This window comes from Narcine bancroftii, chromosome 1, assembly GCF_036971445.1.
Source record: "Narcine bancroftii isolate sNarBan1 chromosome 1, sNarBan1.hap1, whole genome shotgun sequence".
NCBI lineage: Eukaryota > Metazoa > Chordata > Chondrichthyes > Torpediniformes > Narcinidae > Narcine > Narcine bancroftii.
The window spans coordinates 67,109,981-67,136,416 of NC_091469.1; the positions used below are offsets into that span (position 1 = coordinate 67,109,981).

Consider the following 26,436-nt stretch of genomic DNA (forward strand, 5'->3'; position numbering starts at 1 on the left):
AGATGATGATTCAAACTGGTTTTGTAAAGCTGAAGAACGTAGATCCTGGAGCAGTGCATCTGGAAAGGGGTCTGGCCATTTTGGACATAGAATTGAAAAAAATTGATTTAAGGCAATTGATGAGTCATTAAATTGGCTCACCGCCAGTGGGCTGATAACCGTGCATCTTGGCGCCTCACAGTTTGGCGGGCAGCAACCTCCTTTGAAGAAGACCGCAGAGCCCACCTCACTGACAAAAGGCAAAGGAGGAAAAACCCAACACCCAACCCCAACCAACCAATTTTCCCCTGCAACCGTGTCTGCCTGTCCCGCATCGGACTTGTCAGCCACAAACGAGCCTGCAGCTGACGTGGACTTTTTACCCCCTCCATAAATCTTCGTCCGCGAAGCCAAGCCAAAGAAATTGGCTGGAAAATTATTACAGCATTTTGCAATGTTTAAAGCAACACATGAATGCATTTTTATATTAAAATATGTAGGGTACAGGATTAAAGATCTTTCAAGACAGATAACATTTTGTACTGAGATTAACACATTTGTTAACAGGATATGGTCACAGGGTTTGGGTGATACCGTTATGACCAGAGTAAATGGTAGAACAGATTGTTGGAGCTAAATGGGCTACTTCTGTAACTATCAGCTAGTTCTTTTGTCGGGCTACAATAATTTTAACTTTTAGCCTGAATGGCTTAAACCATTACAACATCATGGTATATAGGAAGATCACGCTGTTAAGAAAGTCATACGAATTGGAAGTATTTCCATATTTGTCCTTCAAATGAAGTCTTTTTCTTGAATTTGTTTTGATGTATTAAGTTTCACAATCTACTAACTTTTTAATTTTTTTTCCCCCAAGCTCCTCCAGTATTAGTACTAAAATACCACTGCTTCGTTAATATTCATTCTGAAATAATGCCTTGGACATTTCAGAGGATGGAAAATACTAATTCCCCTGTACTGAACTAGGAATTTGTTGGAGATCAACATCACTTCATGCAGAAGGGTTCTGCAAAATGAATAGACTTGAACTCTTACCACCTTGAGAATTCCCCATACAGAATGAAGCAATTGATAGTGATGGCCTGTAATAAGTTATCTGCAAATTACTGTAAAAGAAACATTTTTGATGGCAAATAAGTCCATCAGCACAAAAATTGTACTAGAACTTGGATAGAAGTCAGGCCTTTGCAGTACACAAGTGGCATTCTGCAATTTTGTTTTCAATTTAAATTTGTTTTCCAGATTATGGTAAATGAAGGAAATTTGAAACAAATTTAAAAATCACAGCTACAAAAGTTGCTAATTTGATCCTTTATTGTATCCTCCTTCCAGCAATAAACACATTCCAAATGACCAGATCAGTTCCAAACCAAGAAGTGCATCAAGGCACTAAAGACCAGTTGGAACATTTTTCTTGATTAATTCAAATGTTTAATGTAGAAGGGTCTTTTTACACAATGGTTATTTTAAAAAGAGAAACTGCTTTATCCATGAACATCCAAATTCCTCCTTTTAGAGATCACTGGTTGCTGCAGCTTGGGTCTGGTGAGTTAACTTTGTCAAGTTCTAAAGTTGGACTTTTCAACTCCTATCATTAACCTAAATTTGAATCAACTGTTTTTCAATCTAAAGGGTAAAACTGAAATATTAAATTTTAAATAGGAATTAAAGCTATTAAGTACAAAATCTGGAAAGTCAACTGGCATTGTAATCATCTTACAGCTGGGACAGAATTGATTTGGAACAATAGGAATGCTGTTATCAGTGAGGGAGAGATAATAAGAATTTGACCCAAATTGGGAGACGCGAATAGTATTTTTGTATGCATGAATAAAACTATTTTCAGTCTGGTTTGAATTTTGCAGAGACCTTCTAGAATGGATCGTGGTCAGCTAAAATAGTTTGTGGATTAAAAGAATGTTTATTGTGCTATAACAGCCTGATCAAGTATCAGTTGTGGCAGTTTTTAAAAAAAATCAGCATATTATTACAGCAAAAGCAATACAGTACTAGACATTAGCAGTTGGATGTGTATTTCTTCCATGTTAAATAACTTAACTCTGACTAGTTGACAGTTATTTGTCTGCTTGTGATGGTCTTAACGAATCTTTAGTCCAGTATTTTTAATTTTGCAGCTTTTGGGCAGAGGGTATTTTTAAACTGGAAACTGTCTTTTTTTTCTGGATCAGGTAACATTGAGCTGTTGCAATGTAAAACTAGAACTAAAACCATACCACTTTTGTACAGAATTGTATGTATGTGATATACAAATAAACCTTATCACAGGTAATAGTTTTGATTCATTTAAAGAATGAGTGGGACAATCTTGTCATGAAACTCCTCCTTGAACTCAAGTGGAAGATGTGGTTATTGAATCAAAGCATACTCTCAAAGCTGAGGATTTTCATTCATTAACTTGAGTTGATCAGAATATCTTCACTTTTGAAATGTATTCACTGGAATAATTAAAATCCATTATTACATACCAACTGAATCTTCAAGCACTCAACTTCAAATACTTTTTTCCCCAAATCAGTGAAGCAGTGCAATCAGCTTTGAATTTGCTTCCAATCAAAAACAGGCATTCACTCAAGATCATTATTAGAAATACATTACAGTTTCTCATAGATTACTCTCAAATTGATGAATAAATATCCTGACAGAATGTTGCCTGTTCACTAGTAGTCCAGTAAAGCAAGAACCATAGTTTTACTCTCATAATCTCTATCAGGCACTTAGATCAAATCAGTGGTTCAAATGCACATTGCAGAGTGAATTTAGTGTTTCAACTTTATACATGAAAATAATTATGAAAGTGCCCAAAATATAGGTATCAACTTAAAACTATCCATCCAATCAAATGGTTGTTCCAAGTACTGGAGCCAAAATTTTCACCACCTATTTACCAAATAGTGAAGTAGTCTGAATTATAAAGTTCAACATAGTCATAGAGGTATATCAGCTACAAAGACATCAGATTAAACTATTTTGTAACAGCATTTATGCACACAAAAAAATACCATTAATAATCAGCAGATATGCCTTTTAAAGTCAAACCTCAAAAATTAATTCTCTCATCACATATACTGACTGACCAGACCATTCTAGCATCCATAGTACTTTGCTTAAGTCCTGTTAAATTCTAAACAATAGTATAGGGCAAGGACTGCCTTCCATATTACTCAAGTTGAAAATATTTCTCTGAATACGTTAAATGGCTTTAATTTAGTGCAACTAGACTGAAGCACTTCATCTCACTTGAGGCATAAAACATTGCCGATTAGCAATCAAATGAAACACAGGGTCCCTGAAGAATATACTCGCTTCATGCAAATTCACTTTAAAAACTCGCCGTCTTCCTGATTCTGATAAGTGAAACTACACTGTACGTACATTATTTCTACTTTATATAGGCTGTGCATTTATCCTGCTTTTACTATACTTCTCCTTTGAAGAAGACCGCAGAGCCCACCTTACTGACAAAAGACAAAGGAGGAAAAACCCAACCAACCAATTTTCCCTTGCAACCGCTGCAACCGTGTCTGCCTGTCCCCACAAATGAGCCTGCAGCTGACGTGGACATTACCCCTCCATAAATCTTCGTCCGCGAAGCCAAGCCAAAGAAAAACTATACTTTAGTGTTATTTTAGGTTTTGTATGTTATTTGGTGGGGTTTTTTTGGGGTCGGAATGTTTAAAAAAATTTCCCTATAGAAATCAATGGTAATTGCTTTCTGCCATTTTGGCATACAAAAGGTTCCATAGCAACATTCTAGTTTCATAAAGTGGAGAATACCTGTAAATGTATTTGTACAGACATTGTTTACACAGAACAACAGCAGCAGCTCATGCAAACCCACATTTTGTCACTATTGCAGCTTGTGGATCAGTGACTAAATGTTATCAAATGGCTACCGATAATCAGCATTCATTTAAACATTAAAATTGGAACCATTAATTCTAAATATTTCATTTAAAAAAGATGGAACATTTTGCAGCCTTGTTAAGTTTTAAATTGTCTTGTTACAATCCAATAATGACCTTTAGTTATAGTTTTCTTCTCCTTAACTAACCTGGTTTAAATGTCTCACATTGCCTAGTTAGCCTACACAAAATGTACAAGTTCCATAAAACTGGAATAACCATCTGTAAAAGTCAAAAAACAGAATTTTTATAAAGTGACCAGTGCCAAGTATAAATAAACTTTGCATTTTCCATTCTGGTACAGATTTTTTTTTAAAATTACAGTTTAGAGCATATGTTTATAAATTAAATCCTTAATTGAATGTATAATCTTAAAAAGTTTATCACTACACGATAAAATATTCAAGGAAAAATGGCTTTTCAACAAATCTGCATTTAATCCATCAAACTTTCACAATCATTTACCAAAAAGGCAAACTATGCCATCTTTCCCTTTACACAAATTAGTCAAAACTGCACAAATTTAAACACTTAGCTTCCAAGACCTGACACTTGGGATAAATAAAAATTAAAGCTTTTTTTTGGTTTTGTTTTAAATGTGATCTAATAAGCAACTTTTCAAGTTCAAGGAAATGTGCACAGTGTTCAAAATGGCTTCAAGGATGCAAATGCAGCTATTTCTACTGGGTAGGCACCAAAGTAGGCCATTTCTGTCACATGCCTGCAATAGTTCAAAGTTTACAATTAACCAAATAGTAGCATCATCTTGTCAGAATAAAGGCTGCATTCTCTTACCCGTGTGCTTTTTCAGGAAACCATTACAATTCAAGCAAACCATTCAAAATTTTAATATATAGCATTTTTAAACATCAAATATACCTCTTCAGCAGTTTAAGACATTTGCCAATATTACACAATTGAAGCACAAAGGGAGGTGCTGAAAACTCAGTAGTAATGTCATTCCATCCATCTTTCATCACATACACACTTAACAATATCTATTCACACCCAGTGGTGAACAGAAAAGTCCAACTCCGTAATCATGAACTAAAGTACCATTTCTTGTCGTCAGTGTTACAACTGAAACAAAAACGCCTCATCTTGATGTGCCAAAACTATTTACTTCAATACTGATTCAAGCAAGAGCTGGAAAATCCTCTGGATCATCGGGATTGGGAGCGCTGATCTGTATCTGGAGAAAAAAGGGTTTATTTTAAAAGTTGTCAATGAATTATTAAAACCCCCATACTAGATCAACACATCAAAATGAAAAATGACTGAAAATAAAATTTACACACGCCAATTTAAAGCTAAATAGATGCAGGAGAGTGAGACTGAATGTTTGTGCAGTACTTGATCTCTCTTATTTGGGTCACAGCTACCTAAACTAAGATTTCTCCACAGATGATTAAAAATATTGCATTTGGAGAACTTTTTTCCATGCAATCAGAAATTGCAGCTTGGCAGTGATTTTCATGATATACAATCTCTACCATTTAAAACTGGTAGATTCTCATTTTGAACAAAGAGGAAAACTTAACCTCTCCACCATTTGATGTATTAAAAACAAACCTGTGCTTACTTCACATACACTATTGCATGAAAGAATACTCTTATATACATAAAGTCAAGCAATGAGTGTCTGCTACGCAAATTTTTATCCTTCAAAAGATAATTAAATGTAACCAATGTTTTTGAAATCTGTGCAAGTTGTGTACCTTCCCCCCGCAAAAAAAAAATACTTGCCAAGGGGAACCCTGACCTGTGGCATCAGGGGGAGGGCAGAGTAGATATGTGAAAAATAGAGGCAATGTGGATAAGAGCTGAATTATTGGCAGTAGCGGGGAAGCCACATGTTCTACAGAACATCTCGGAATTGGGGGTGGGGGGAAGGAGAGCTGGGGAAAAAAACTAAAAACACATAGACCAAGTATGAACATACAGAACAGGCTCTTCAGCCGATGATGTTGTGCCAATTTATATAATCCTACCCCACATCAATATAATCGTCCCCTATCGCACATCCATACTCTTTATTTTTCCGACATCCATGTGCCTATCGAAGAGTCTTTTAAATGTCCCTGTTGTACCAGCCTCCGCCACCACCCCTAGCAATACATTCAAGACACCTACCATTCTGTGTTTAAAAAAAATTTACCTCTGACATCTCCCTTAAACAGATGTCCTCTGATACTAGCTGTTGGTCACCCTATACACGTCTCCTCTCATCCTTCATCACACCATAGAGAAAAGCCCTAGCTTCGTCAACCTTGCTTCATAAGACATGTTCTCCATTACAGTCAACATCCAGGTAAATCTCTGCACCTTCTCTAAAGCTTCTAGATCTTTCCTGTAATGAGGTGACAAGAACTACACACAATACTCCTAGTGTGGTTTAACTGGAGTTTTAACGAGCTGCAATATTACCTCATGGCTCTTGACCTCAATCCTTCAACTAATGAAGGCCAGCACTCCATCCTATCAACTTGTGTGGCAACCCTGAGAGATTGCTGGACTTGAACTCCAAGATCCCTTTGATCCTCTACACTTAAAAATCCTTCCATTGACCACATACATCACCATCAAGCTTAATCCGACAAAATACATCACATTCAACTAGATTGAACACCATCTGCCATTTCCCCACCCAACTTTGCATCTCGTCTCCACCCTGTTGTAAGTTACAACAATCTACACTATCCACAACACCTCCCACATTTGTCAACTGCAAACTTATTGACCCACTCCTCTGCTTCTTCATCCAAGTCTATAATTTTTTTAAAAATCACAAAGAGCTGGGATGCCAGAGCAGATCCCTGTGGAATGCCACTAGTCACCAAGTCAGAATACATTCTATCTCCTACCCCATCGGAGAGCAAACCCAATTTAGAATCCAAACAACCAACGTTCCATGGATCCCATGTCTTGTGAATTTTTATAGAAGCCTATGATGGAGGACCTCGTCAAACGACTTACTAACACCTATACACACCACATCCACCAGCCAACCTTCAATTTCTTTTGTCACCTCCTTGATAAACTCATTTAGGCTAGTGAGGCATTACCTGCCCCTTACAAAGCCATGCTATCCAAGACGTGCTTCTCTAAGTGTTCATAAATCCTGTCCCAAGGACTCCTCTCCCAATAGTGTGCCCACCACTAATGCAAGACTCACTGGTGTATATAGTTCCCAGAATTCTCCTTATTACCTTTCTTCAACAAACAGACTACATTTAATATTCTTCAATCCTCCAATACCTCTTCATTGGCCAGGGAGAACACAAAGATAAATCATCAATGCTATAGCAATCTCTTCCACTGCTTCCTGCGCTAACCTGGGGTGTATCTCGTCTGGGCCTAAGGACTTACCTATCCAAATATCTAAGATCCAGCACTGATCACTCAACATTCACATGCTCCAGCACATCAGCTTGTTCCATAAAGACTTTACATTCACCAAGGTCTGTCTCCTTGGAGAACACCAAAGTGTTAATTTAGGACCTCCCTGCACTCCAGGCATGTTCCTCTTTTCATCCCCAAGCAGTCCCACCCTCACTCTAGTCATCCTTCTGTTCTTCCCTTCTAGCTCTCCCAAGTCCTTTCTTGGCTCCCATACAATTCTCATGAGCCCTTTCTCATTTTTTTGTTCCTAATCTATATGTATGCTTTCTTCTTCGTGAACAATTCCTTTAAATCTCTCACCACTCACCAAGTCCTGGCTTCTGCACTCTGTTCAATTTAAACCAAATGAAATCAAATCCCCTGCATCTCACCTCAAAATGTGAAAGTTGGCAGCAAAGTTGAAGAACTCATCATGGGTGCAAGAGGCAGCACCAATATAGTGGAGGAAATGTTTAGAAGCCTTGCCTGTGTAGCTTGCAGCATGGATTGCTCCACATATCTCCCCCTATCACTTTTCAGCTTTTTCTTCTACACTACCATCAGTGTCCACCTTACCTGTTGGCTTGTGTTTCCTTCCTCCCCCCCACCTTTATTCAAGCATCTGATTTTCAACACTCCTGATGAAAGGCTAAGGCCCAAAACATTGACTGCCTTTTGTATGTATATGCGACATTATCTACTGAGTTACTGTAGCACTTTAGATCCCAGCAAAAGCAGATTTTCTTGAGTTCTTCCACTCTTTCTTGTGCCTGGTCAATAAGCTGTTGTTACCAGGGGTGGAATTAACTGCTGAAAAATGTCAACAATTTGTCCTCTTCAACCATTTACAAGTGTTTACTTATTTCCCCCTTGTTACCTTTTCATACCACCCTATATTCTCCATACTATTACATTTCTCCTCATTTCATCATGCCCCACAACACCTCCAACACAAAGATTTCTTACCATTTCAGCAGCTGGAACCTCTGGCCTGGTTTCAGTTATTCGTTTGCCTCTTCCACGACCTCTTGCACCACCCCTTCCTCGTCCAGGGCGTGTAAGACTGCCAAAGTTAATGTCCAGTTTTGAGGTGATATCATTCACTGATCTTCTAAAATAATGGTGATCCTCTTCATCAGATTCCTCCTTCTGTTCCTAATTAATGAAGCAAAAATATTTTAGTCTAGCTACAAGTTTAGTTGCAACAAGATTCTTGAAGATAAAACTCCTTTTAAGTTATCCCCAGCCCTTGTGGCAATGCACTGCTGCCTCTTCAACAGATTAATCAGCGAGCTGATTTTAATTTGCTCCCTTCCTTCCCCATTTAAGAAATATTTTGGAGTCAATCGCACCAAATGGTTTAAAAAAAATCCATTAGGAAATGAATGGAGGTTTTATCTGTTAGATGCTGTCAGGGAGATCACCACAGCTGCATCTAGATTTTCTGAAATTTAATATCCAATCCATGGGAACAGTTTAAAATTGAATATACTTACATCACCTTCATATTTAGACTTATGGATCACAACTGCCTTTGACAAAACACTGGAATCTGGTTTACGAATGTTGAATTCCTTCTTGGAGCGTGTCTGTTCTTGAAGTGCTTTCCATTCATCCAGAGTCATTTCATGAGGACCATCGTCTACTGTTCCTTCATGTTCCACTTCATTCAATCTACATGACAAAAATTACAGTCAAGTAATGACCGGCTTCTAAATTTATCTGAAGATGGCGAATAGTGGTGGTTCAAGGAAATGTTTCATGACCAATAAGACTCATCACACCCACTCAAACCTCTCACTTCACTGGTACATCTAACAGTCTTCACGGGTCAACCGCCAGAAATGTCAAAAATCTCTCTACAAGTGCCACCTCTTCTATTGTGTCTTCCAGCTGTTTTCCTCTAGATCTTCAAGAGCAGTTATTTTGCCTCCCCACATTAAAAAAATAATTCTGTGACAGTTCTACTTCAACAAAGGATTTCTAAATTAAGCAGATGCATAGTTTTGGGGAAAAAAAATTCTTAGCATCACACAAAGGCAAAATAAAATGACTAATGCTTGGCAAAAGTAATTTCAACCAAGTCCCAGTTTTAAACTTAACCATCTTACATCAATAGGTGGGTATGAACACTGAATTCAACTTTAGGCAAGTTACATAGAAATAACAGATAGATACCAAAGACCAAAATAAACCACATCTAGTATTAAAGCTGTAGATCAGTGGAACTAAAGGCTATTGCAGCAGCTGAACTTCAAAGCACTATGAATGTATATATTTATGGAGTATTCAGAATAAAGAACTATACAGAAAAAGATGTTACAGACATAGACAGCTATACTATCTAGAAAGCAACAACTTGATCCTGGCATACATAATGCTAAACAATCAACTAATCCATATTGACCCAAAATAATAAAACTATCTGGGCCATGCTTGAGACTCCACATCAGCCAAAGAGGAAGTCAATTTGCACCATGAGTTTGAAAAGTGTACAAGGAATGATGTGCAAAAAACAAAAAACTTAATAGACAACTCAATCGACCATATACAAATTGACTATAACTAAAGAATTTATGGCTCAAGATCACAATTGTGGCTGATTAATGACCCAGTATCAGTGTTACATGTACTCTAAATGGTGTCAAAATAGCCTAGGATGAAGTTTAAAAAGACCTACCAGTCTTAGCAGACTTGACACTATGTCCAACCAATGCAGAGCCACAATCAACAAAGTAAATAAGAGTTCTGACCTATATAACCAAAATAGCAGAGCACAAGTCAGATGAAGTCGTGCAATCTATGTAGTGCTGAACCAGACCATACCTTGAGCACTCTGTCAGTTCTGGTCACCAACACATTAAATTAAAGAAATAGCAAGTCCAAAGACAGATCCAGCGTTAAAATTCTGAGTTACAAAGACTGAAGAAACTCAGGCATTTTTGGTTTTTAAGAGGCATCTTGTGAAATGAAAATTGAAATATTAACCACACATTCATTACTTCTGCATAGAGCAGCAAAAGAAAAAAAAACATGAATTTGAGTAATTTAATTAAAACAAAAGATAGCTTTCTAGAAGGATGAACCAAGGTGGTTTCAAATTCTTTCCCAATGGTTGCAAAGATGGAAAAAACACAAATACTGTAAGTGTGGAAAACTCACTTGTTTTCCACATCACCTTCATGGACTTCTTGGAGCTCCTCCATTTCAGTCATTTCTTCAGCTGGATTAACTTCAGTCTCTCTGCAAAGAGTGGAAAATAATAATTGTGGTCAGTCTGACCCAAATGTAACCACAACATTTAAAACATTCATTTCTTCCAACACAACCACTCTTCATTAATAGAACAGTACAGACTCTATGGCCCATCATGATATGTCGACCTACATAAATCTATTCCAACATCAATCTAACCCTTCCCAACCTCACAGCCCCATTTTTCTTACATCAAAGCTAAAAATAATTCTTACATTCGGGAAGCCTTCAGCACAAGAGGCCCTTCGGGAGCCCTTCTTGTCCTCAGCACCCTTTTATATCCTGGTTCTGGAACCTGGTTCTCAAACACTAGCAGCCTGCAAACTGTGTGAGTCCTTCAATCGAAAGACACCTGCAGCCTACATTGGTCCTTCAGCTACTGAGCACCTCGCTGGTCCGCTGCCTTGAACACCTTCCCTGTAGGGTCATCTCCCAGGCTTCTCCTCAACAAGGGGATGCTCTCCCCGTTTCCGGTGCCCTGCACCAATCCACTGCTTCCCAGAATCTGCAATCCTTCGTGGACGCTGTCCAGCACAGGTTCCGCCATCTTAGACTCAGACTTCTGAAATTGTAGGATGTTTTTAAAAACTCAGCTCCTCCAACAGGCCGTTTAAAGCCTGTACAGAGACTTCAGAGCAGGACCAGTCAGTAGGGACCTGCAGAGCAGCACTGTGTCTCTGCTCCCCACTCTCTCGGGTCTGCACCAGTGGCAGCGCGGCTGTTACAGCAGCTCTGGCAGCATTGCTTGCACATTACAGGTTCAAAAGAACAATCATTTCCCATGTACACAACCCTTTTAATGCATCAGTGTCCCTTGGCACAAAATAAGAATAAGTATTATAAATAGGAAATCTTTCCATGAAACATGAAAAAAATTGCAGATGAAAAAAAGAGCAAGGTGTTTGGGAGCAGATGAAGTAATTGCTACTAGAACTAATCAGAGCACAGGAAATAAAGCTGATGACTCTACTGTGCAGGATGGTTAATTTGAGTAGTCACTGATACAAATTATTTTTTTTCCTCTTGTTGAACCTAATAACATCTAGAGCAATAAGCTTGCTCTCTTGCCCAGCCTTCTGATGAGAATATTAATAATTTGGGTTAGCAATTAATATTATCCTTTTTTTTTGCACAAAGGGGGTTTTCCACTGAAGAAGCTGGTTTTTAAATAATCAAAAAAAATGCCAGGTCAACATGCATTAAAAAAATCATGACAGCATCAGGGGTTAGAACACTAACAGTTGTGTTGTTCTGATATTACTTTCAAATTGATAACCACACGAGGAACCATGCCAGCTTCCTAAAGTATTCCTGGGCATTTGTAGCTGGTTTCAGGCAAGCACAGCAGAAATCACAGGTCATCTTCACTTTCTTCCAGTAGGCTTCATTCTGTAATCACTTTTTAAATGCATTTTACTTATTAATTTTGAAAAGAACACTTAATGGCCAACTTGCAATTTCTACTCTTGACTGTTACCATTGATATCAGGGCACCGTTAATGAATCTGTTCGTGATCATCAACAACATGGAAAGTTCTGTTGTCAATGTGATCAAGAAACATCCACTAATATCTTGCTAACCATGTCCAGTTCAAGTTTTCCTATGACCATTCAGGGCTCTGGGCTGCTCATGAACCAAAGCACTGAATTCCAGCTGAGATTTCAATGACAGTCCTCGACATCAAGGGAGAGTTCAATCCAGTGTGGCATTAAAGAGACCTGATAAAAATGAAGTCACTGGGCATCAAGAGAAAAAAACACCCCAATCAATAGGCTCTTTCAGGTGGCCAGAATACCCTGATATTCTACCACCTGAAAGAGCATGAGGCGCCTCCAAGGCGCACTTTCTAACCCTCCTCCGAGAGGAATAATCGCCGGAGCACTGAAGTCCACCTAGTCACCTGAATGCAGCCACCTAATAGCGGATACTACGGGGCAGGCTGATGACAATCAGCTGGCGACCCAACTCCCCGCGCCTGACAGCCGCCCCCCCCCCCCAGGCACAGAACTAGAGGGCAGGGGCAGCCGGCACTGGACATCACAAAGGGACAGGAGCCGGAGTGCGCTCCGAGGCACCTCTCCTGCAGCTGTCCCTTTCAGGTGGACAGCGCAGCGTTTTCATGGCTGCATCCTAAACGACCATTCCACAGGTCTGCATCCGCTTCAGCAGGCACATTCTTGGCGGAGAATGCACCTGAAAGTGGTTAATGGTATCATAACTCAAAAGAAAATGGCTGTAGTTAACAAGTGACATTCGTCCTAACCACAGGGCTTAACAACAGAGATTGATTGTTGATCCACCAATCTTTAGCTGCTTCTTCAGAAATGGGGTATTTGCTGATTATTGCAAAATGGTCAATGAAGCCCATATAAACCTTTTTTTTAAAAGCTTTATTTAAAAGTAAAATCTAAATATTCAAACAAAGAAATTTTACAAAGATTTATATAAAAAAACCACAACAAACATAAAAAAAGAACAATAAAAAACCCTCCCCCCCCCCCACCCACTCCTTCAGCTAGCCCCCTTAAGGGGAGCCAAAAATATAAATCACATATATATTAAAAAATATATAAATGTTAATAACAGTTCAAAATACATCTAATTGCAAATATTTCAAATTCGGAGACCACTTATCACCAAAGATTATCATGTAAATTAGAAGTAATTTTTTCCATAACGATACAAGCTTTCAATTCATTATGCCAGCATATTATATTAATTTCTACATCATCTTTCCAAGTAATAGCAACACATTTATGCACTACCGATAACACCAAACGTACCAAAGCAATTTGAACTTTATCCAAACCCTTTAATGAATACAAATCTCTTAACAAAATAATCGTTGGATCCAAAGATAATTTAAAATTATACAATTTTTCCAAAACTATTTTAATTTCTTGCCAAAATGGTTGGACTTTCACACAGGTCCAAACAGCATGTAAAAAAAATACCAATACATAAAACACATCTAAAACAAGAATCTGAATTACTAAACCCATTTTTAAAAAAACTTTTCCAGAGTCAAATACAATTGATGCAAAAAATTATAACTGACCATACCATATCTTACATTAGTCAATTTAATTACAATATCCTGACACATGTTCGCCCAATCATTCAGGAAAAGTAAACACTAAATCAATCTCCCATTTAAGTTTAGATTTTTCCCAATCTGACTTATCCATATTGTCTTGTAATAAATTATACATAACTGAAACATAACCCTTCTTTGGTATAGTAGAAGTCAAAGATTCAAATTTTGACAAAGTAGGTGAATACACCTCTCTACCATAATTATCTTCTATCAAAGCCCAAAGCTGATAATACACAAATAAAGAATTTAAAGGTATTTCAAATCATTCTCTCAAATGAATAAAAGAAAGAAATTGTCCCTCTACAAAAGAGTCCTGTATTGTCTTTATACCTTTAGAATTCCAAATCTTTAAATAACTATTAAACATTGAAAAAGGAATAAGCCGATTATTGTATAATGGAGTTAAAATTAATAATTTATCTTTCAACCCTAAAATTTTATTTTTTAAAATCCAAATCTTTAATAAATGTTTCAGTATTGGCATATCATATTCCTGTATTAAAATCAAATTTCAACAGAATATAAATTCATCCATCTCCGTTCTAGGAAGACATGATATCTCCACCTTGGTCCAATTAGGAGGTTGATCCAAATCCTTCAATCTACTAATAAACTTCAACTGAGCTGCCTCATAATAATTTTGAAAATGTGGCAATTGTAAGCCACCCAATGCATATTTCCAAGTAAGTTTGTACCACTCTACTCGACCTAATTTACCTTTCCACAAAAACTCTCGTACTAGTTTATTCAAATCCTGAAAAAAACTCTTTGAAAGCAAACAAGGTATTGACTGAAATAAATATTGAATCCGAAGGAAGATATTCATCTTAATACAATTAACACGTCCAATTAAAGTTAATGGAAGATCTTTCCATTTAATTGAATTTGCTTTAATCCGCCTCAATATAGGTACATAATTTAATTGATATAATGAATGATAATCATTGTCCACAAACACACCTAAGTATTTTATTTTATTCGTCCATCTTAATTTTGTAATATTTTTAAATTCAGAATAATCTTCTACTCCAATGGTAAAATTTCATTTTTATCCCAATTAACTTTATATTCCGACAAACACTCCTGTAACTGTTTCAACAATCTCTTAGGCTCTGTCAAATATATCAACACATCGTCTGCAAATAGAATAATTTTATATTCTTCATCCTTAATCCTCATCCCTCTAATATCCTCATTTTGTCTAATAGCCTGTGCTAACGGTTCTATAGCCAATGCAAATAGGGCTGGTGACAATGGGCAGCCCTGACGAGTTGATCAAGTCAATTTAAAAGGTAAAGATGTCTGTCCATTTGTCACCACCCTAGCAATCAGATTCATATATAAAGCCTAACCCAGCCAATAATGAAAGGGCCAAATTTAAATTTCTCTAATACCTTAAATAAAAGTCCCATTCAACCCTATCAAAAGCTTTTTCAGCATCTAATGCAACTACCATAGGATGATTAGGTTGCCGCTGATAAACATTGATCAAAGTAACCAATCGAAGTATATTATCTGTGCCATTACTATTCTTAATAAAATCTGTTTGATCAATATGTACTAATTTAGGTAAATATTTAGCAAGTCTGTTAGCTAATACTTTTGCCATAATTTTATAGTCTACATTCAATAAAGAAATAGGTCTATATGAAGATAACTGTAAAGGATCTCTGTCTTTCTTTGGAATAACAGTTATTAAAGCACTTGAACACGTTTCCGGTAACTTCTGATCTTCAGTAATTTGATTTAACACTTCCCCAACTATATTAGAAAATTCATCTTAAAAATTTTTATAAAATTCCACAGGAAACCCATCATCTCCCAGGGACTTACCATTAGGCATTAGCTGAATAGCTTCCTTGATTTCAAAATCCGTAAATGGAGATTCCAACTCCTGAATGTCTTTCTCATCTAGTACTGGTAACGTTAATTTAGATAAATAAGAATCAATAGAACCATTATCCTATTTCCCCTCAGAAGTATATAATTTTTGATAAAATTAATAAAATTGGTTATTCATTTCCTGAACCTTATGTTATTATTGAATTCTTCTTAACAGCATTAATAGTCCGAGGCACCTGTTCAGCTTTCAATTGCCAGGCAGGTACCTTGTGCCCTTTCCCCCCAACTCATAATGTTGTTTAGATCATTAATTAAGCGTTCAAACTGTTAAGTTTGTAAAGTATTATAGCATAATTTTAGCTTCATTAATAGGGCTTTTTTAAATATTCTGTAATATCCTTCTGAAAGTCTTTCTCTAGTTCAGCAATCTGATTTTCCAACTGTAAACTTTCTGCCATATATTGTTTCTTAACTTTCGTAAATTAGCTAATGATCTGTCCCCTCAAATAAACTTTTAAAGCATCCCATACTATAAAATGACTCTTTACAGAATTAACATTTTCAGTCAAAAATAAAGAAATATGCTCTTTTACAAAAGTAACAAACTCTGTTTTTTTTCCATAACATTGCATTAAACGTCAAACGTACTATCTCCGAACTTTCACAGAAGAAGATTAATAATGAATGATCTGATATAACTCTACTTTTATATTCAGTTTGCAGTACCCTACTCTGAAGACGCGCTGATACCAAAAATAAATCAATTCTGGAAAACGAATCATGCCTTGAAGAATAAAAAGAAAAATCTTTCTCCGTAAGGATTAACTTTTCTCTAAATATCTACCAAATTTAAATCTTTCATTAACACATTAAGTTGTATTCTCATCTTTGACTTCCTTATACTCTTCAGATTTCTATCTAATAAAGGATCCAAAACACAATTAAAATCACCACCCACTAAAATATTCTCATTAGCCTGATTTAACAAGAAAAAAGCTTCTGAAATAAACCGCTCATCATCTGTATTGGGTGCATATAAATTAAGCAGTGACCAAAATACCGCAAAAATTTTACAACTAACTTTTAAAACTCTACCAGCATTCCAATTCAAATGGTAAGTTCTTATGAATTAAAATCATTACTCCTTTTGCTTTAGAATTAAAAGAAAAAGAAAAAAACATGACCAACCCAATCACTTTTCAATTTCAAATGTTCCTTCTCAGTCAAACGTGTTTCTTGTAAAAAGATTTTCATCTTTTTCATATACGCCAATACTCTCTTTCTCTTTATTAGGTTATTTAACCCCTGAACATTAAAAGTTGCAAAATTCAATCTAGACATAATTTTAACTATTAGTAAATACGCACACTAAAAAAATTAAACTCTATAAAATAATGCTCCCCTTTATAATCCTTCAAAGATAAAAAGAGGGAAAAAAACCCTCTTTAAAAAAAATCAAAACAAAAATTAAAAAACACACATAGAAAAAAAACAGTATTACCCTAAAAATCTGGGTGTGGGAAAGCCACTGGTGGCAGATGACTAACAAAGTTTTCAACGTCATCCATTCCCCCCCCACAAGCCAGATACATATTTTTTATATAGATAAACACATTCAAATATAGTCCATATCTTCAACCCAGTAACTCCACACCCAACGATTGCTCCGAATCTTCGATATCAAGAGAAATCTATATTTTTCTTTCTTTCCATTTTTTCCATTCTTCCCATTTCCACTGCCATTTCCATTTCATCTCCTTTTAGGAGACAAAGGCGGAGAACGATCATTTCTTCTCAATTTTCAAAAAATTGAGACTGAAAGTTTCCATAGAAAACCTTCAAAATTGTAGGGTAATGAAAAGCAAATTTATAACCTTTTCGCCACAGAACATCTTTAGCCGAATTGAATTCTTGCCATCTACAAATAACTTTCTGACTCAAATCAGCATAAAAGAACACTGTTGTTTCGAACCATTAATGGAGATTGATTTTGTCGTGTTTTTTGTACTCCCATACGTAAAATCGTTTCTCTATCCTGGTATTTTAAACAACGAATCAAAACTGCTCTTGGCAGTTGTCCTGGAAGCAGTTTTCTTCTCAGAGCTCTCTTCTTTTGGCTTGGCTTCGCAGACGAAGATTTATGGAGGGGTAATGTCCACTTCAGCTGCAGGCTCGTTTGTGGCTGACAAGTCCGATGCGGGACAGGCAGACACGGTTGCAGCGGTTGCAAAGGAAAATTGGTTGGTTGGGGTTGGGTGTTGGGTTTTTCCTCCTTTGTCTTTTGTCAGTGAGGTGGGCTCTGCGGTCTTCTTCAAAGGAGGTTGCTGCCCGCCGAACTGTGAGGCGCCAAGATGCACGGTTTGAGGTGATATCAGCCCACTGGCGGTGGTCAATGTGGCAGGCACCAAGAGATTTCTTTAGGCAGTCCTTGTACCTCTTCTTTGGTGCACCTCTGTCACGGTGGCCAGTGGAGAGCTCGCCATATAACACGATCTTGGGAAGGCGATGGTCCTCCATTCTGGAGACGTGACCCACCCAGCGCAGTTGGATCTTCAGCAGCGTGGATTCGATGCTGTCGGCCTCTGCCATCTCGAGTACTTTGATGTTAGGGATGAAGTCGCTCCAATGAATGTTGAGGATGGAGCGGAGACAACGCTGGTGGAAGCGTTCTAGGAGCCGTAGGTGATGCTGGTAGAGGACCCATGATTCGGAGCCGAACAGGAGTGTGGGTATGACAACGGCTCTGTATACGCTAATTTTTGTGAGGTTTTTCAGTTGGTTGTTTTTCCAGACTCTTTTGTGTAGTCTTCCAAAGGCGCTATTTGCCTTGGCGAGTCTGTTGTCTATCTTGTTGTCGATCCTTGCATCCGATGAAATGGTGCAGCCGAAATAGGTAAACTGGTTGACCGTTTTGAGTTTTGTGTGCCCGATGGAGATGTGGGAGGGCTGGTAGTCATGGTGGGGTGCTGGCTGACGGAGGACCTCAGTTTTCTTCAGGCTGACTTCCAGGCCAAACATTTTGGCAGTTTCCGCAAAACAGGACGTCAAGCGCTGAAGAGCTGGCTCTGAATAGGCAACTAAAGCGGCATCGTCTGCAAAGAGTAGTTCACGGACAAGTTGCTCTTGTGTCTTGGTGTGAGCTTGCAGGCGCCTCAGATTGAAGAGACTGCCATCCGTACAGTACCAGATGTAAACAGAATCTTCATTGTTGTGGTCTTTCATGGCTTGTTTTAGCATCATGCTGAAGAAGATTGAAAAGAGGGTTGGTGCGAGAACACAGCCTTACTTCATGGCATTGTTAATGGAGAAGGGTTCAGAGAGCTCCTTGCTGTATCTGACCCGACCTTGTTGGTTTTCGTGCAGTTGGATAACCATGTTGAGGAACTCTGGGGGGCATCTGAGGCGCTCTAGTATTTGCCAAAGCCCTTTCCTGCTCACGGTGTCGAAGGCTTTGGTGAGGTTAACAAAGGTGATGTAGAGTCCTTTGTTTTGTTCTCTGCACTTTTCTTGGAGCTGTCTGAGGGCAAAGACCATGTCAGTAGTTCCTCTGTTTGCGCGAAAGCCGCACTGTGATTCTGGGAGAACATTCTCGGCGACACTAGGTATTATTCTGTTTAGGAGAATCCTAGCAAAGATTTGATAAGCCCTATCTAACTCCAAACCTTGAGGAAAAAACTCTTTACCCAAAACTTCTGGGATCCAGCATTTAAAGAATTTTATAGGATAAGAGCCTTTAACATCTTCTGGAAGACCAACCATCTTCACATTATTTCTCAGACACTGATTTTCCAAAGAATCAATCTTCTTCAATGAGTCTCTTTTTTGAATTCCTCAATCTACGAAAGATCCTTCCACTTTTTCTTTTTTTTTCCTCTATTACGCTCCACTTGACTTTGACACTTAGAAAAAGCTGTATCAATTTTCTTAAAATTTTCTTGTACAGTATCAACAGATTTTATACATTAATGTCACTTTTGACTACATTCATACCTTGCTTCACATTTGACATTTCTTCAAATAAAGTATGCATCTTCATTTTCACCTCCATAAATTGTTGATTCATTTGATCTGATATTTGTTTTGACATATTACCCATCTGATATTGTTTTGACATATTACCCATCTGATAGGCAATCCCTTCCAGAACTGTAAATACTGGATCCATTCCAGATTCTGGTTCCACTTTTTGAAATTTACCTTCATAGGTTGCTGGCTCCCCCTGCTGGACGTATTCTGTGAACGTGTAATTCCTCTTCTGTCAATGTAGATGCCTTGACAGTGCGGCTGCGGGTCTGGACACCCGACGCCGGCACCTCGACCTCTTTGGGGTGCCGATGCTCGAGCTCCCCCACAGCCCACACCTTGTCAAGGAGCTCCACATAGGCCAGGCAAAGCCACGGGGCGTATCGGAGCTTCTTCCGACGCTACTCCGCACGTCCCCAGGCCGCCCGGCAAGATCGCGGGGCCACGGGTCCCTCCGTCAACTGCGTCATCCATGTGCATGGCTTCACGTGCGCATGGGTTGTCAGCGGCCGAACTAACCAGGGTGCCGGCGTCGTCTTGCGGGAACAAGGTCGGCACCAGTGTCAAGATCGGCCGAGCTTGGGTCCTCTGGGCCTTGGGAATTGCCGAAATCGACTTCAAGGTTCCACTGTACAGGTAGCCTCAATTCTTCCATACTTTTAAATAGCAATTTCTTTTGGAGTTGAGCCTTAGATTTTTTTTAATATTAGTTGCCATAGTAATTTACTATTGTTTAAAAAATTAAAAATATTTTAAACTAATTTTAAACAACTTAAAGTCGGGCGTTTAATGTTCCAGCTGGGAGAAGGTGGAATACACGTTTTGCCTTTACGCCATCTTGCCACGCCCCAAGCCATATAAACCTTCATGCAATAAGACCTGAATAATATTCAGACACAAACTGAAACAGCAAGAATCATTTGCACCACAAGAATCACCTTCCCCCAATCACCAATCTTTGTCTTTCAATGCATTACCATCAAGCTCCTGGTGGGGGGAAATAAATATTCAACTGAGGCGGTTCACCACATGGGAGGTGAACCGACCCCGCTTGTAAGCCACACGGTGGGGCAGTAGGCCAAAATGGCGCCTTCCTTCCAACTCAGGGCTCAGAAACCCGCGCTTGGGGACCACAAGATGCCCGGATGACGTCAGCGCCCTCCAGCGCGGTTCTCAGCCAGGACCAGGCTGGGAGTATAGTGTAGCCCAGCAGCCTGCAATAAACTAGTCTGCTCACTGAGCTCAACCCGTCTGGTTGCGTGTGTTATTGCAGGAGCAGTGTAGCTGCCACTACAATTGGTGACCCCGACTGGTTCAAAAGTCTTTGAACCCATCATGAGTGAGTCTGGGTTCAGCGCTATAGCCATGAAAATGCCTGAATTCTGGGTTCAGGAGCCGGAGACCTGGTTTGTCCATGCGGAGGACCAATTTCACCTTCGCCAGATTTCGTCTGACGTGACCAAATTCTACTATGTGGTCACTGCCCTGGACCAGGCCACCGCCAGATGCGTGCTGCACCTTGTTCAGCACCCACCCGCTGAGGACAAGTACGAGACCATCAAGCGAGTGCTTACTGGGTCCCTCGGACTATCCAGACACCAGCATGCCGCTTGGGTGCTGCACCTTGACACCCTTAGGGACAGGTCCCCAATGGAACTGATGGACGAGATGCTCGCACTTATGGGTGAGCACGCCAACTGCCCACTCTTCGAGTACATCTTCCTCGACCATATGTCCGGGGATATCTGCCCGCCGTTGGTCAAGAGAGCTTCACTGACCCAAGGAAGGTCATCCAGAAGGCCCAAGAGCTATGCTCGCACGATTCTCGGAAGGCTCAGTGGTCCAGCAGGTCACGAGGCATGGGCACGACCACACCAAGCCCGCCCCTAGCGCTGCGGTAGGGCATCCGGCCCCTGCAGGGGCCCCCAAGAGCAAACCAAGGCCACAGCATCCGCTTCAGGCCTCTGCTTCTACCACCAGCGCTGGGGAGTCAAGGCTCAGAAGTGTTGTCAGCCTTGCTCGTTCCAGGGAAACGACCAGGATGGCCGCTGTTAATGGCTGCGGCAGCTGGTCAAGATCACAGCCTTCTCTACCTGTGGGACTCAGTCAGCTGCCAGTGGTTCCTCATTGACACTGGAGCCCAGATCAGCGTCATACCGGCCACGGCCATAGAATTCAGGAACCAACCTTGTGGACTTCCCCTCCATGCGGCCAACGCAACAGCAATCCTGACGTATGGAGACAAGACAGTCCACTTCCAGATCGGCCAACAGAATTTCACGTGGAGCTTCACCGTCTCGTCCCTCCCGACTGCCATCCTGGGTGCCGACTTCCTCTTCGCACAAGGGCTTCTGGTGGATATTCGAGGTAGACGCCTGGTGGACGCCCGAACCTTCCAGGCCATTCGCCTCGACGCCTCCCGCTGGGAGCAATCGCAGATGGCCATGATCAGCAAGCCCAGAGAAGAGTTCCAGCAGATCCTGGACGAGTTCCTGACATTCCTCAAGCCACAGTTCTCCGCTGCCTTGCCGCACCATGGGGTGCTCCACCACATTCCCCACCCAGGGCCCATCAGTTCACGCCAAGGCATCCCAGCTCCCACCTGACAAGCTCCAGGTAGCGAAGGAGGAGTTTTCGCACCTTTTGGAGCTAGGGATGATTCGGCAGTCCGACAGCCCGTGGACCTCACTGCTCCACCTCGTCCTGAAAGCCTCCGGCAGCTGACGTCCCTGCGGAGACCATCGACAGCTCAACGAGGCAACCGTTCCTGACCGTTACCCCATCCCTCACATCCAGGACTTTACAGCCAACCTGCACGGTGCGAGGGTCTTCTCCAAGGTTGACCTCATGTGTAGATATCACCAGATCCCGGTGCACCCTGAGGACATACCCAAGACAGCCATCATCACCCCCTTTGGCCTGTTCAAATTCCTGCACAAGCCGTTAGGGCTCAAGAACGCCACTCAGACCTTCTAGCGCCTCATGGACTCTGTGGGCAGGGACTTGGATTTCATCTTTATTTATTTGGATGACATCCTTGTCACCAGCAAGGACTGGGCACAACACAAGGCCCACCTATGTGCCCTTTTCTCCCGGCTGGCCGACTTCGGCCTTACCATCAATCCGGCCAAGTGCCAGTTTGGGAAAGAGACCCGATGCCAGATGCCTCCACCGACTCCTGCTCCCGAGCTCTGTTGCATGGTTGGGTCACCCAGTTCGGCGTCCCTGCTCACCTCACCACGATTGAGGCGCCCAGTTCACACCTGGGCACAGCTCACCAACAGGTTGGGTATACAGCTATACTGCACCACAGCTTACCACCCGCAGGCCAATGGACTGGTCGAACATCTGCACCACCACCTTAAGTTGGCGCTCATGGCCCGCCTCACCGGTCCCGACTGGACGGACAAACTGCCTTGGGTGCTCATGGGCATCCGCTCCACTCCCAAGGAAGATCTGCAGGTGTCATCAGCTGAGCTAGTCTATGGTGCGCCGCTGGCACTACCTGGTGAGTTTGTCAATGCATCTCATAATCCCCAGCAGTCGCTGAATGAACTACTTCCTCACCTTAGGGCACGCTTGGACTCCTTCGAACTCCCACCACCGTCCAGGCATGGCACCCGCCAAACTCACATTCCTGGCAAGCTGCTTTCCGCGGAGTTAGTTTTCGTTTGGTGGGGCCCGACCGTGGCACCTCTGCAGTGACTGTACGAGGGGCCATACAGGGTTATACTGCGTTTTGGCTTGACGTTCACACTGGACTTGGGCGGCAGGCATGAGCTGTTTACCATGTAAAGGCTGAAGCCAGCGCACCTCGATCCCACTGAGCCCATGGTCGTTGCCCAGCCCAAGAAGCGAGACCGCCCAGCAAAAAAGGACATTGGTGCCAGTTCGGGGGGGGTTGGGGGGGGGGCGGTTGTGTGGCGACTCACCAGAAGGCAGGCGAACCAGCCCCGTTTGTAAGCCACACGGCAGGACAGCCAGCCAAAATGGCACCGTAGGGGGTTTCCTTTCCTTCCAGTTTGGGGCTCAGAAATCCGCACTTGGGGACCACGTGATGACGTCAGCACCCTCCAGTACAGTTCTCAGCCAGGTCCGGGCTAGGAGTACAAGTGCAGCCCAGCAGCCTGCAATAAACTAGTCTGCTCACTGAGCTCAACCCATCTGATTGCGTCTGTTATTGCAGGAGCAGTGTAGCCACCGCTACACAACCAGATAAATAATGAGGCCACAAAGTTAGAGGCCAAGTATTCTGTGGTGCATAACTCACCTTTTAACAAAGTACATCCACACAAGTCCATCACCCTTACTCACCCTACTCACATATTTACTTCTTTCACCAATGGTGAACAATGACTGCAGGGTATATGGATCTACAAGATTCACTGCAGTTATTCACTCAAGCTACTATAACACCTGACAAATCCATGATCTCTCTCTTTTCTCTCTTTGGCTTGGCTTCGCGGACGAAGATTTATGGAGGGGGTAAAAGTCCACGTCAGCTGCAGGCTCGTTTGTGGCTGACAAGTCCGATGCGGGACAGGCAGACACGGTTGCAGCGGCTGCAGGGGAAAAATGGTTGGTTGGGGTTGGGTGTTGGGTTTTTCCTCCTTTGCCTTTTGTCAGTGAGGTGGGCTCTGCGGTCTTCTTCAAAGGAGGTTGCTGCCCGCCGAACTGTGAGACGCCAAGATGCACGGATTGAGGCGATATCAGCCCACTGGTGGTGGTCAATGTGGCAGGCACCAAGAGATTTCTTTAGGCAGTCCTTGTACCTTTTCTTTGGTGCACCTCTGTCACGGTGGCCAGTGGAGAGCTCGCCATATAACACGATCTTGGGAAGGCGATGGTCCTCCATTCTGGAGACGTGACCCACCCAGCACAGCTGGATCTTCAGCAGCGTGGACTCGATGCTGTCGACCTCTGCCATCTCGAGTACTTCGACGTTAGGGATGAAAGCGCTCCAATGGATGTTGAGGATGGAGCGGAGACAACGCTGGTGGAAGTGTTCTAGGAGCCGTAGGTGATGCCGGTAGAGGACCCATGATTCGGAGCCGAACAGGAGTGTGGGTATGACAACGGCTCTGTATACGCTCATCTTTGTGAGGTTTTTCAGTTGGTTGTTTTTCCAGACTCTTTTGTGTAGTCTTCCAAAGGCGCTATTTGCCTTGGCGATTCTGTTGTCCAAGAAAAGCTCCAAGAAAAGTGCAGAGAACAAAACAAAGGACTCTACATCACCTTTGTTGACCTCACCAAAGCCTTCGACACCGTGAGCAGGAAAGGGCTTTGGCAAATACTAGAGCGCATCGGATGTCCCCCAAAGTTCCTCAACATGATTATCCAACTGCACGAAAACCAACAAGGTCGGGTCAGATACAGCAATGAGCTCTCTGAACCCTTCTCCATTAACAATGGCGTGAAGCAAGGCTGTGTTCTCGCACCAACCCTCTTTTCAATCTTCTTCAGCATGATGCTGAACCAAGCCATGAAAGACCCCAACAATGAAGACGCTGTTTACATCCGGTACCGCACGGATGGCAGTCTCTTCAATCTGAGGCGCCTGCAAGCTCACACCAAGACACAAGAGCAACTTGTCCGTGAACTACTCTTTGCAGACGATGCCGCTTTAGTTGCCCATTCAGAGCCAGCTCTTCAGCGCTTGACGTCCTGCTTTGCGGAAACTGCCAAAATGTTTGGCCTGGAAGTCAGCCTGAAGAAAACTGAGGTCCTCCATCAGCCAGCTCCCCACCATGACTACCAGCCCCCCCACATCTCCATCGGGCACACAAAACTCAAAACGGTCAACCAGTTTACCTATCTCAGCTGCACCATTTCATCAGATGCAAGGATCGACAATGAGATAGACATGATCTCTATCACCAAGTAAAAAGGCCAAAACACAAAGGAACACCACCATCTTCAAATAACATTCCATCTTTATTTATAAATAATTTGCTATTTGTTCAAATCCTAACAGCATTGTGGAAGCACCCTCACCATCTACAGGACTACAACAGTTCAAGGCAGAAATTCACCACTACTGTTTCAAGAGGAATTAGGAAAAGTCTTACCAGGGAGATCCAGACCCCAAAAGTTTTAATGAATAAAATATCATTAATTTACTAAGAAACAAGTTTGTACTTTCTGCAAGCTCTAGTGTAATTTTTTTTTAAACCATGAGTGACAAACAGATTAGAGGATAGATAGAGACCACAGTGCAATTCTGAGGTACTAACTGCAACTAAAGATAGAATCTCATCCTCCAAAATGCTACAAATAGTCTTGCCCTGGTGAAGGTACCATTTTCAGGTGTAACTGCAGAAATTTTGAACTATTTTAATCTGGACACACCTGCTAAAACCAAAAAATACCTTGATAAAGGACTCAGGCTCAAAATGTTGGTTATACATCTTTGCTTCATAGAGACGCTGTGGAACCTGTTGTTGATCCAGCACCTTTGTGTATTAACTACAATCACGGCATCTGCAGACTTCCTTGTTTCAAAGCAAAAGTGGGTTTGTTACCACACAACACTGGAGAGGCCTAGTACTTATCCAAATTTAGATACATTAAAAAAATATATTTTGGACAGAGGGCAGCAACAGGCCATTCGAACCCACAAGCCAATTAATGTAGAAAGTCCTGACAGATAGCACCAGATTCAAACTCAGGTCACTGGCACTGTAAGTGTTATGCTAACCATATCCATGCAAAAGGCATCAAGGGGTAGGGAGAGAGAGCAGGAAACACACTATCAAGTTTGATGCTCAACCATGTATAAAGAATGGTGGCAAAGACATAAAGGAGTAGGTAATTTGACTATCTCCTTTGTATTTTTGAATGTGTTCGTTGTTGCTTGACTGGGCAAGATCTTCCAACGTTTTCGATGAGTGTCAGCAACTCTTATGTACAATGTG

The 26,436-nt window shown here is 41.2% G+C and overlaps 2 protein-coding genes across 12 annotated transcripts in view; one reads left to right on the top strand and one right to left on the bottom strand.

Moving 5' to 3' along the window:
- LOC138759145 (dual specificity protein phosphatase CDC14C-like) overlaps positions 1-26,436 on the top strand; it is a 199,899-nt gene that overhangs the window by 95,253 nt on the left and 78,210 nt on the right. The window contains exon 15 of one of the 9 annotated variants that reach the window (XM_069929157.1): positions 25,497-25,705. The exons of 6 other annotated variants lie outside the window; for them this stretch is intronic. In XM_069929157.1, coding sequence (XP_069785258.1) covers positions 25,497-25,578 — 82 coding nt within the window. In that variant the 3' untranslated portion in view covers positions 25,579-25,705. Of the gene's footprint in view, positions 1-856; positions 2,291-25,496; positions 25,706-26,436 lie in introns of those variants that run through there. 2 more of the 9 variants (XM_069929178.1, XM_069929167.1) reach the window with 2 other exon arrangements.
- LOC138759181 (intracellular hyaluronan-binding protein 4.S-like) overlaps positions 4,337-26,436 on the bottom strand; it is a 58,519-nt gene continuing 36,419 nt past the window's right edge. For 2 of the 3 annotated variants that reach the window (XM_069929247.1, XM_069929228.1), the window contains 5 exons: positions 25,891-26,013; positions 10,467-10,547; positions 8,801-8,978; positions 8,271-8,459; positions 4,337-5,115 (listed from right to left, as the gene is read on the bottom strand). In XM_069929247.1, the coding sequence (XP_069785348.1) occupies positions 5,059-5,115; positions 8,271-8,459; positions 8,801-8,978; positions 10,467-10,547; positions 25,891-26,013 (628 nt within the window). In that variant the 3' untranslated portion in view covers positions 4,337-5,058. The remainder of the gene's footprint in view (positions 5,116-8,270; positions 8,460-8,800; positions 8,979-10,466; positions 10,548-25,890; positions 26,014-26,436) is intronic. The other variant, XM_069929238.1, reaches the window with a different exon arrangement.